Source organism: Poecilia latipinna, unplaced genomic scaffold (assembly GCF_001443285.1).
Source record: "Poecilia latipinna isolate Pla-1442-1.1 unplaced genomic scaffold, P_latipinna-1.0 Scaffold1164, whole genome shotgun sequence".
Taxonomy (NCBI): Eukaryota; Metazoa; Chordata; class Actinopteri; order Cyprinodontiformes; family Poeciliidae; genus Poecilia; species Poecilia latipinna.
This window is the reverse complement of record NW_015113780.1, coordinates 142,402-154,710: the sequence shown is the minus strand read 5'-3', so window position 1 is coordinate 154,710 and position 12,309 is coordinate 142,402. Positions and strand designations below refer to the sequence as shown.

At 42.4% G+C, this 12,309-nt stretch overlaps 1 protein-coding gene across 1 annotated transcript; it reads left to right on the top strand.

The window, feature by feature from the left end:
* The first annotated feature begins 1,151 nt into the window (after positions 1-1,151).
* On the top strand, positions 1,152-8,334 carry LOC106960188 (angiomotin-like 2a). Its single transcript, XM_015053158.1, has 11 exons — positions 1,152-1,331; positions 1,765-2,565; positions 3,087-3,255; positions 4,637-4,781; positions 4,872-4,961; positions 6,573-6,868; positions 6,957-7,132; positions 7,251-7,352; positions 7,444-7,634; positions 7,716-7,847; positions 8,211-8,334. The coding sequence occupies exons 2-11, from the start codon at positions 1,856-1,858 to the stop codon at positions 8,294-8,296; spliced, it is 2,097 nt and encodes a 698-aa protein (XP_014908644.1). The 5' UTR covers positions 1,152-1,331; positions 1,765-1,855; the 3' UTR covers positions 8,297-8,334.
* The last annotated feature ends 3,975 nt before the right edge of the window (positions 8,335-12,309 follow it).

Genomic DNA, 12,309 nt, shown 5'->3' with positions numbered 1-12,309 from the left:
CTTAACAGACACAAACATGCAGTGAATAAGTCGATTTTTAATCAGTTTTTCCGAACCAAAGAGTTAAAAATAATAAATACGTTTTATTATTAAGAAACAAGGCCAGTGGTGGTAGAGGGCCGCACTGGGTTAACTCGGGGAATCTCATCTGTCCGTGTATCAATCAACTCCAAGCCTCTTCTTTGTTCTGTCACAATTATCGATTTATTCCATTTTGATTATCATGCTCCAAACTTTGCAAGGACTGACCACCCCGCCCACCCGCTTCCTCATACACACAAAGCCAGCGCGCCAGTAACCTTCCCATTCATACTTGATGATAGCCACGCCCACATCGACACGCCCACCACCCAAGTGTCAAAGCCGCGTGCTCCTGTCAGATCAATAACTACTTGCTCTTCCACAGCCTCAGTGAAAACGTTTTTAATTATTATTAACTCTTTGGTGCAAAAAAACTGATTGAAAATCACTGCATGTTAAGGTTGAGATAGAACTGCACGTGAGAACGGCCCTTTAAACCATTCAGACCAGTACAATAGAGACACAATCAAAACTGTCAGATGACTTATTACCCGGCGATAATAATTCAGAAATAGTCCAAATAGCTTGGATGTATTTTTCCTACTTACGGAAAGTTTATGTTTATATCATATGTTTGTGGTGCATCAACTAAAGAAAAATATATAAAACTTCAGATATTTCATAAGGAGATATTAACATTCATGGAAAAAATCTTACCTAACTGTATTAACGCAGACAGCACCGCGGCCACCGTAAGAAAGGCTTACAGTATTCAATTATGCCGCAGGAACTGATCAGAACATTATGGAGAGACCGCAAAACTTTCTGCAAAAGGGGGAAAAAAATTCCCATGTCCTCTGGAGGGCTCCGTATTTAGCGGAGTCTGCTGCCAAAATGTTTATTTTGAGGGATTCAGTTCCATAAAATACAATTGCTGTCTTCCTCTTGATGTAAAACGTGTTCTCTTACTCTTTTCCATTCTCTCTGTTGCCTTTTTTAATTCCTCGTTGGCCCAATAAAGCGCCGCGCTGCTCTCCTCCTCCTCCTCCTTCCGTGTTTTTTTTTCTTTTTTTATGCTTTTGATCCCCGAGGGACCTCGCGTTTTACATTCCTGACATTCCGACCTCAGTCCCTCCTCGGTTACTTATTATCGCCGCCTCCTCTCTCCATAATCATTTCACAGCGAGAGAGGAGCGCGGCAACATGAGGCACTTTCAACTCGACTAAAAACCTAGCGGACATATAGGAAATACTTTGGATTTTAATTCACTTCGAGCAGAGGGGTTGTGTTATCATGAAAGCGTGAGCTGGTAAGAGAAGCTTCTGGGTTTTGTATATATATATATATATATATATATATTTTATCAGAACAAAAGTCGCACCGGGACGTTGATAAAGAAGCTACGTCGTTGCTTCTAGTTAAAACGTAAGACTGAAGAAATGTGTTGAAATATTTACGTGTATTTCTTTTAGTTTTGAGTTTGATATTTGAGCTTTAAGGCGGAACTATTTTACAACGCGGTTTTGTCCGCTTTTGCTCCCCCCCCCCATGAGAAAGGAATTTTTGGCGCATGAAGTTTCTGCCTGCCATAAAACAACTCACCACATCGCACAATTGTCGCTGTTTGAATGCTTTCTTGTGGCTACACAGTTTCTATTCTTTAACATAAATGTATGGCTGCTTTGTTATTACTGTTTCAATTATAGATAGTTCTTTAATCATCTACATGTTTCCCTTCTCAGGTCCACAGCTGATTGAAAACATTTCTACTTTAGACTCAGAGCAGCTGTGCTATTCCTTTTGGAGAGAACCTTGTTTTTTTTACACTGTACCATGTCGTCCACTGAGGAGTCGTCTGGCACGGTCCTACACCGGCTCATCCAGGAGCAGCTCCGCTACGGAAACCCCACGGACACCCGCACCTTACTGGCCATCCAGCAGCAGGCCCTGCGTGGAGGCGGAGGCAGTGGAAGCAACAGTGGACCCAGCAGTGGGGGTGAAATGAGCAGGACCCCCAGATCTTCTCTAGAAAGCCTCACTCAGGAGGACCCGCTGCTTCCCCAGCTCTCAGCGAGGCAGGAGCCACAGGGCCAGGAGCACCAAGGGGACTACCATCACTCAGAAAGCGGCTTTCAGCTGCACGGGGAGACGCTGCCAACCTACGAGCAGGCCAAAGCACATTCCCAGTACCCGTCCTCTCACTGGGCCCACAGGCAGCTCCATGAGGGGCAGCTTGTGTTGCATGATGGATCCTTCCACGAAGAAGCAGATCTGTTGGAGCCAAAATGCAGCCACGTGCGTTCGCTCAGCGAGCATCTCATGCAGATGTCTCTGGAGAGGCGAGATGCAGTAGCCAAAGCTGCGGCCATCAAAATCAACTCCCACAGCTACCCGGAGCTCCCCTACTACACCCCGCAGTGCCTTCAGAGGATGGGGCAAAACGCAGACAAACGCAGCCCGCCCCCAGAATACAGCAGCCCCATCCAGGGTCAGGGTTTCATCCCCCACCAGGTCCAGGATCAAGTGCAAGCTCAGCCCCAAAGGTAGGGGAGAAGAACCTTGTTTTGCATCACTCCATTTGTGTTTATGTGTGTTTTAGAGACTACTGTAGCATTGCATCACATCATCGGTATTACTTCTTAACCCGCCCAATACTTGCCTTTGTTTCACATGCGTAAACACATACTTATGAATGTGAGTCACACTGCAGCCTGCATACGGAATTAGATTTTGAAATACTTCCAGAGGAGCAAGTCCTGCCCTCTAGATGTTTGTAATGTTTGGAATACAGCAGCAGCATAATCACAGATACTTAAGTAGTTTCTGGCATTCTGACTAACACTGTGTCCCACATTTAGAGTCTTACATTCCTCACAACCACTGGAGCCTTTCTGCTATCTGATTATTAATGATAATGATAACATGGTTTTTAATATGGCTTTCATTTAAATTAAGGATATCTTTTTTTTCCCCCCTCAAGTCTTGTATTTCTTTGCTGCTAATTAAATCAGCAGCAACTAGACCCATCTGATCACAAAACAATTTATTTTATTTTTTTTCATAGATATGTCCAGTCTGAACAGCCAGGAGAAGTACCCAGCTACAACACATTCAACAGCCTGCCACCTGCTGGCTTGGAGGAACCTAACCAGGTGGAGCTCCTAGTGATGGAGAATGAGAGACTCAGACAAGAGCTGGAAGCTCACAGGGAGAAAACTGGCCGCATTCAAAAGGTAAGAAACTGACAGTTCCCCTCAGAAATTTCTCGGAGTTGAAAAAGGAGATTTTTATATATATATATAGAAAAGAATACTAAAATCAAAAAAAAAAAAAATCTAAAAACAAAAAAAAAAAAAAAAGACGTCTCAGTTTAAAGAAAATCACTCGTTAAAGGGCCACATGGCATTCTTGCTCCCAACCACCTGCTTTTGAAACACAACTCCAGCGGTCAGTTGCCTCCCTGATATCCAAGATATCTGGAGAACTGCCGCGGCCGTTTGGACAAACATGTGAGATTGACAGCTGCTACCGTTTCTTAACGCAGGGCCACAAACGCAGGTCACAGCCGGGTCCTGTGTTTGCACACTTCTTTCATTGTGTAGTTGACACGCTGGAGGCCCCATGTGTGAGTCTGCTTTATTTTCAGGCAAGCCATAGATTTCCAGGATAACACTGACCACGTCACACTGCAGTCATTTAGCTGGGTAATAGGCTAGAGTGGTAGGCTGGGGTTTGAAAAAAAAAAAAAAAAAAGAGTAGTAAAACAGAATCGACTGTTTCTCTTCTCATCCAATTGCGTTTTTTTTTTTTTTTTTCCCCCATGCTCTTGCTTTTAAAAGGCTCTTTCCCCCTCTGTTTTTAACGATCTCACCAAGCCTTTAACATCCCTGTTCGGCTTGCTCGAAAACAGCCTCGGCGACACTCGACACCTTGGCCAAATCTTTGCAAAAATCAGCCCGCTCTCTGCTAGAGTTATGTCACATGACTTTCGCCGTGCCTCAGCCCTAAAGAATGATAATTGCCAGGGCTGGAAAGTTTTCCCCGTCGGGCCGCAGCCCTGAGTAAACATGCCTGAGTGACTGCTGTAATGGTGGGTGTCTCTTTGCCGTTTCCACAGCCCAGGCTCAGGCATGTACACCGTCCCTGCTGGCAGCTTTCCCAAAACCATGTGTCAGTCTTTCTTTATGCGTATTACCTTGCATGCTCCTGTGCACGCACACACACACACACACACACATACACACACACACACACACCTGGAATTGCAGCTATCAGCGCTCAGGAATGTAGATATAAATCAGTCTAAGAGGGAGTGGTGCAGGCTTGATTTCCTTCTCAGAATCAAACCACACACATGCACACGCACTCGCGCGCACACACACACACACACTGTCATGCACAGCTTCCTTTTAACTTGATTTACAAATATACCTAGTTCCTACTTAAAGTTACACCACTGCTACCTGACCGCCCCCACATTGTCCTGTAAACCATTGAAAAACATGAATTAACATTCCAGGTCCTCTGGAGCTTACATTTTTTGTAAGCTGGGCTAACCAAAAATGCCTCCTTTTTTTTTTTCTTCCTTTTTTCCCCCCCTTTCTCCTTTTTCAGCTGGAGCAGGAGATTCAGCGCATTTCCGAGGCTTACGAGACACTGATGCAGGGCAGCAGTAAGAGGGAAAACCTGGAGCAGACACTGAGGAGGAGGCTTGTGGCCGAGATCAGGAGGCTGCAGGATTTCAACAGAGACCTCAGAGGTATGAAGCACCTCACACATCACGCACGGAGAGGCAGGATGCGGCTCCAGATGCTGTTTGAGCTAACTTCAAAATGTCACCGCCTCGCAGAAAACCTGGAAAAAGCCAGGACCCACGTTGCAAAAGAAGTAGAGGTGGCCGACCACAACCAGCACATCATGGCCAAACTCCTTGAACAAAGTAAGTTTGCTGCTTTGACTTTGATTTTTCTTTCTATCGGCCAATGCCGATGTCAAATATAGCTCTGAAATGGCTCTTTTCTTTTTAATGTATTTTCGCAATTAAAATGAAGAAATTTGAGGAATCTCTTTTTCAATTTACAATTATCCCATTCAAGGTTTCTGTACCTTGAATGGGTACAAGAAGGGTTTTTCTAGGGTCTTAAAATGTAAATTTGTAGGTCAATATTCCCCAAAACAAGGTCTAAAATCAACTTTAATGATATCTCACATGTCCACAGTTGCTCATTTATTGCGTTTTTCACTACGTTTTTCAAATAGTTAAAACCAACCAATCATTATTATTAAGTTTAAGTCAGAGTAGGTTAAACGTGTGTTCAGAAATGAGCAGAAATCCAGTCAAGTTTACATAATTTTAAACCTTGAACTTGAGACAATCAGTTTCACTCCAGATTTGTTAAAAGCAGTTCTACAGCCCTTTTAATTTAGCATCAGCAAGAAAGCACAGATGCTAGCTTCAGCGCTGCCAGTTGCCAACGTCTAGGTGTTTTTGCTGTGCGTTGCAAATCATTCATAGGTTGTGTCCAAAAAGTCCCCATTTGAAAGGATTAAGGTTTCCTCTGTACCTCAGTGTGACACGGTGCTCATACCTTTGATGTGCGACTCGCAACGATTGTAAAATTTACTCCCCCAGAGAAGCTGGCAGTAAGCAGATGGACTTTAGCTGAAATTTTACATCCTTAGCCAGAGCCCCTTTTAGGAACACGATGCATGACTGAACTAGATTGCACCACAGGGCCTCTTTCTGGAGCTTTTTGCGCAAAGGAATGTCACTTGCATAACCTTGACTGATTTGCTAAGAGGGCTTAATTGTAGGGAATTCAGTTCATGCAGCTTTTTTTTTTTTTTTTTTTTCAAAGGGAAATGAAGTGGTAGGAATGAGCATCCCCATGCCCCCACCTGTTGGGAGTGTAATTTATGGAGTCTGTTTGGGAATCTGGACTCAAACAGAGCGCTGGTGTTTGTATGGCCTTGATGAGGAATGTTTTGTGCTATGTGGGTCAAAGGGATGGGGAAGCTTCCCCCCCCCCGCCTCCACTTCCCTTCTCCTTCTCCTCTTCCCTTTTTCTTTTTAGCATTCCAGAACTGCATCACCAAATGAAGAACACTGGGCACCATGTTGCAAGCTCTGGAAATTATTATGCGTGTTCTGGAAACTGTTTCTTACAGAAATGCAGCGATCGGGCTTTTTCTTCGTCATCTGGCCTGCTGATTCCAACTTTGGCTGATGCCAATAATACTTTTTTTTCCCCCCATTCAAAAAGAGAAAAAACGCATGTTGCAGGGTTTCTAATAGGAGCGATCCTTTCTAATCCAACACAAGATTAAGGATTTTCTAATTTATGCATCAAAGTATAGATTTCCTAATTTTAGACAGATTTTTTTTTTATTAAACAGAAAGAAGTACGTCTTACGTATACGATTGTGGTTGATGTGTTTATGGCCTAAAATGGTGAGAGTTTTGTTGCGTGCAGTAATAAAGAAAATTAATCAATTTTTCTCCTGCTATGTGTCAAGGCTCACCTTTCCATTCTCAACTTGTTTTTGTCAGACGAGGAGCAGAACGCTGAGCGGGAGCGTATGGAGCGGGAGATGCAGCGCCTGCGATCGACAGTGGAGGAGCAGAGCCTCAGGACGAAGCGGCTCGAGGACGCCCTGGAGGCGGCGCGGGGACGAGGGCGCCAGCTCGAGGACGAGCTGAGGAGGAAGAGGGCGTATGTGGAGAAAGTGGAGAGGCTCCAGAGCGCGCTGGCTCAGCTGCAGTCGACGTGCGAGAAGCGGGAGGGCCTGGAGATGAAGCTCCGGACGAGGTTGGAGCAGGAGCTGAGGAGTCTGAGGGCGCAGCAGGTAAAACCTCGTCGCCGAGCACAGCGGTTACGTTTCCGATGAGTAAGTTTATAAAAAATAAAAAATAAATTCCATCTGCTCATTTCAGAGGCAGTCTCAGCCGCCGGGTCTGACTGTGAATTCGCTCCAAGAGCGCCTGCGTGAGCGCGAGGAGCGGATCCTGGCCCTCGAAGCCGACATGGTGCGTTGGGAACAGAAGTACCTGGAGGAGAGCACCATGAGGCAGTTTGCCATGGAGGTGGCTGCCACTGCTGCTGCTCAGAGGTTCTTAACTTTTTACTAATGTTTAGTTGGACTGATAAGCTTCAGCATATCCCGGTTTGAAATTAAGCAAAGAATGATTTTATATTTATTTCTTTATTTGTTTTTTGTTTATTTTCAGAGACACCACCATCATTAACCACTCTCCCTGCCACTCCTCCAACAACAGCTTCAACGAGGATCTGCCACTTCCCGATCACAGGAATCAGGAAATGGAAAACAGGTAAACAATCAGAAAACAAGGATGAAAATGATCTTTTTTCTTTATGTGTTTTTTTTTTAACCTCTATTATTTTATTCCTTTCTCACTTCAGAATTCGAGCCCTTTATGCTCAGATACTGGAAAAAGATGCTGTGATAAAGATTCTCAACCAGCGGCTGCATCAGGATCAAAGTCAGAAGGACGAGCAGAGTCCTCGAACGAACCTCGTGAACGCGGTGGGAGCTCCACTCCGACCGGCTTCCTCCACTCCCTCCATCAGCACGGCTTGCGCCAAGATTAAAGGTCAGAATCATCATGAAGCTTTTACAAATGACTGCATGTTTGAAAGTCTGATGCTGACGTTTTCCGTGACGGGATCTTTAGGCAAAAACCTGTCAGACGATCAGACTTTGCCGGTCCGTCAGTTCTCTGCCCAGTCGGAACCTTCAACGCTCGAAAAGCAGCCGGAGGAAACCAAACCTACGGAGAAAACCAGCACAACTAAGCTAAGCAACGGTAAGCGGACACTCGGGATCGCAGCGTGAAGCTCCAACATCACACATTACAAAGCTAAGAACTCAAAATGCACACGTATAGTCATTTTTGTCCTCCCTTACATTGATTAACCATGGTGAGGATTAACCAGCTGGTCACATCGCATCAGTGCAGGTCACGCTTTGTAATTTGTGGTCTGTGGAATGTGCATGGTTGGGGAAGTAATTTGAATCTGTTGACTGAGCACATTCACCAGACTGTTTTTCTGTGACTGTGGAGAATTTTTTTTTTTTTTTAACCTTTTCAGTGCAAAACCTTTTCCTGGTCTTTTCACCTTCAAACGTACATGTAATATTTCTCTTCCTTCTTTTTCTTGTCCTCCAGACAAGGCAGCACCGAAGAAGATGCTGTCAAATCCCTTCAGAGGCCTGGATGATCTGGAGTCGGAGGCAGTGGAAATCTTCATTTAAGCCACCGTGATTTGGATACTGAATGAAAGGACAAAAAACTTTTGGGTATCTGTTAAGACTGCAAGAAAAGAGAATGAGGCAAATATGTGAATGCATGAAAGTTGGGGGAGTTAAAGGGGGTAACGTTTGAGAAACAGTTTTTTTTTTTTTTTTTTTTTTTTCACATGATGGCAGCAGAGCTGTGCTCTGAACGTCTTTCTCACACTGAGCCGGTCACCCGCAGGCGGTCTGCCCGGCACGCTGAGAAAAGACAAATCCTCTGAGGTACTTGGACAGTATTGTGGATTGTAATATGGCGATATATTCTCATAGAGTATATGCCATGCTATTTATATAAATATTTCTATCTATGAATATAAAAATGCTGCTTATCCCCTTTATTAATGTTTTTAATTTTATTATTATTATTTACCCCCCCACCCCCACTAAGTTAATGAGCTATATTCTTACCTTATACGGTTTCCACATTCCCTAAATATTAATAATTTCAATTGTTTTTTGTTGAATATTCACCAAGGGGTTAACTTTCCGACCCGTGTTTCCTCTCTTCTTTTTCTTTCGTGGGTTTAATTTTGAATAATTGCTTTCCCATCACGCTGATGACCTCTTTTTGGAGGTCTGCCCCGATCTCATTAATTTAAACTGACAACACATGATCTGAAAACCCCGCTGCTCATGTTTCTCCAGCCTGAGCTGCTGGTTCTGCAAAGGTTCGGAGAGATGTGAACAATGAGGTCCATAATATATAGTGTGTTTTTATTATAATTATTTAAACTGACAGAGACCTGGTGTTGAAGAAGTGTCGTTTTGGGATGTCGTCGTGTAATTTTATGATTTTTAATTTTTTTTAACCCCCTTCCTCTCAAAAGTGTGTTTGCATGTGTGATGGTAGTGAGTGTGAGCCCTGATGTGGTGATTCTGCTGGTTTGATCACCACTGAGGGGGCCAAAAAAAGGTTAGTGTTTCGTTTACTGTGAGTTGCAAACTAACAGGTTAATTAATTTTATTATATATTTTATAACAGATGTTTGTATTGTTATTTTAGATACAGTAGTGCTCTGAGCATGATGCCAAAGAGTTATTTTGTAAGTTATGTGCCGACAATCACGGCCCTGTCAAGCTGTAAACAACCAATCGTAGATTGAGTTAAAAAAACAGGCTTTTTTTTTTTTTGTGTGTGAAATCAACTGTTGAATTCATGCAACATTTCATAAAACAATAAATGTTCCCATAAACATTAACGGACTTATTGCATTTTATTTCACGCAGCAAGCACCGATTTTTACTGAGGTGTTAATAAATCATCATTTTCTCTTGAAAAGTTTTCTTTTCTACCACTCCTGTCATTGTCAACTATCCTCTCATTCCTGCCCTCTTGTTCCACCGCTGCAAAGAGCTCTCTTCATTAATGAATACCAGAGCCGCATTCTTTCGGGTTCAACTTTCTCGGGTGGCCTGTTCTCTTGTTCTCTTCTTGCCATGGAGAGCAGGCTTGACATAGATCACATTCTCACGAGGACGCGTAACCCTACACGAGACAAAAACAGGTTTGCCAGATTAGCCTCTAATGCCGCTTGAAATTCCTCATGTACCTTTGCTAACATGTTGCATTCCTAAACGCTTTTTATTGCCTCCAATTCAGCTCCCCCTCCGCCTGGAGGCGTCTATGAAGTATTAGTGGACATGCCGCAGGATGTAATGAAGGGAGGATAGAGAGCTCGGTTATCAGTATCCATTTCCAAATAGATGTCTCTGATCCACAGATTTAGAGTGGAACCAGTTTGCAGCAGCAGAGACCCTAAGGCTTCAAAGAGCAACTTGACTATGGGAGTGGCTGAGACGAGTGCACATAATAAAGCTGTAATGCATTTTTTTTTTTTAAATAGCACAAAGTGTTCAGCACATGATGTAATGATTCTTGACTGAAGATGTATGTTCATGCTTTAAAAGCACTCACAAGCATTTGTGTATAAAGGATGAAAGGTTGCACTCATGCCCGACAATAAGAAGGTGTTGGGTAAAGTAACCTATTATTTGGGTCTAAAATCAAATAAGGGTTAATCCAGCCTTGGAATTATTTAACTCTAAAAGAGTTTGGCACAGTATGTCGTTTAAAGTCTATAACCCTGACACTTTTTTATATTTTAAGTGTAACAAAACGAACCCAGAAGAGATGAAATCCGTAAAGGGACAGATCGATTTTCACAACACTTTTCATTGCCTCAGACACATGGCACTTGAGCAAACAAAACCAAAACACATTCGCATCTTTGGCATCCTTTCACAGAGATGCTGAAAAACCTTCTGTTTGAAAGCAACAGGGATATTTTCAGCCTCTACATTCACACTCGGGCTTTTAATGATGGGTGAAAAATTACAATTCTTTGAGGTTTTAATGTTATTGTTGGCATGTGGTTGGAGTGCAAATGCCAACAAAGGACACTAAACTAAGCAGTCCAACATAATTTGTATGGTTTATTAACAACCCCATATTGTTCATACTGATTTCAGCCCGATATGACATTCCCAGGATACTGAGGCCAAAGAAATAAGAGCAAATTGGTCGGTAAAAAAAATAAAAAACCGCAGAAAAAAAAAAAGAAAAAATAAATTTCTTGGCTTTATAAAGGAATCTCCCACCTCCTCCCGATTAACATTTACACTCCGTCTTCCTGCATCATACCAATTCTGGGAAAAAAGAGCGAAACGCACAGTCGAAACATGTCAGCTGCCTTTCGAATTCACAAAGGAATGTTGGCAAGTCTTCACATTGTTGTCAGTCACTTGGCCAGATAGACGTTCGCGCTAAGATTAATGGCATAGCATACCACCAGTTCCTTCTCTGTGTTTTCCCATACGAGCTTCACTGTTGAAAGCATCTAAAATATCTCAACAGCTCACATCCTCTCTGCCCTAGTCCAGGCTTGCTTAGTTTTTTTTTTTCTTTTATCACCAGAATGCCTCATCTTCTTTTCCAAGACACATTGTAGTCGGTAATGGCTTTTTCCTCGATCCACTGTTACCAAACTTTAGACACAAATGTTTGGGGTATCAGTTATTAATGACATTTTAAAGGTCAGACATTGGGTCATCATTTCTGACATATTTTAGAAAGCTTCTCTCCCATGGGAATGAAACTCCTTCAAAGAAGAATTTGAAGTATTTAAGTTGCAGACACCCAAAATGCTTGAAAGACCAGGGTAAAGTTTAAAAGGTTAAGTTTAAGTTTAAAGCAACAAGTGTGAAGGTGTACATTTTAACCCTCTTAGGTCAATGCTTTTCCCAAACATCAACACATTTTTATATTATAGATTTCATCCTAGTCTTCATTTTAAAAAGTTTAGTATTTAGAAACTAGACTGAGATACTTTCATCTGCCATCACACAAATGTGAGCATGAGTAACACCTCATCCTTAAAGCAAAGGTTTTTCAATGATGTTGGTCAAACAAATGGAGTTGTAACTTAGGCATTTTTGAGAAAGTTCTCTACACGGTTTATGAAAGCATTTATGGGAATTTTTGACCATCCCTTAAGTAGCACATTGGTGAGGTCAGACACTGATGTTGGATGAGTGTACCTGCCGATCTCTACTCTATTTGACCCCAAAGGTTTTCTACTTGGTTCAGATTAGGAGTCTGTCCAGGCCAGTCAAGCTCTTTCTTCAAACTTATTCATCCATGACTTTTTGGACGGTGGTTTTTCACCAGTGTACAGTTGTTTTAGGGATGTAAAATTGCTCAAAAGGCTGAAGCTGACGCCAGTGCACCAAGAGCCACTATGCAAAACATATCTTACACACGGGCTGCAAATATTACATTTTGTGTTTCAAGTTTGAATTTCAAGGTCCCAAAGTCTGCAGAAAGAGTGGACTATGGGACCTTGAAATCCGGTGAAAAGTTTGATTTAATATTATTATTATTATTATTATTATTATTATTATTATTTTTTTATTTTTTTTTTTTTTTTTTTTTTTTTTTTTTTTTTTAATTTTTTTTTTTGAAAAAAATGTTT

Excerpts from the sequence above, each read along its gene's own strand:
- LOC106960188 (XM_015053158.1), top strand. The coding sequence starts at position 1,856 with ATGTCGTCCACTGAGGAGTCGTCTGGCACGGTCCTACACCGGCTCATC. Across the intron at positions 4,962-6,572 it reads GGCCAAACTCCTTGAACAAA|ACGAGGAGCAGAACGCTGAG; the intron begins GTAAGTTTGCTG and ends TGTTTTTGTCAG. Across the intron at positions 7,848-8,210 it reads CACAACTAAGCTAAGCAACG|ACAAGGCAGCACCGAAGAAG; the intron begins GTAAGCGGACAC and ends CTTGTCCTCCAG.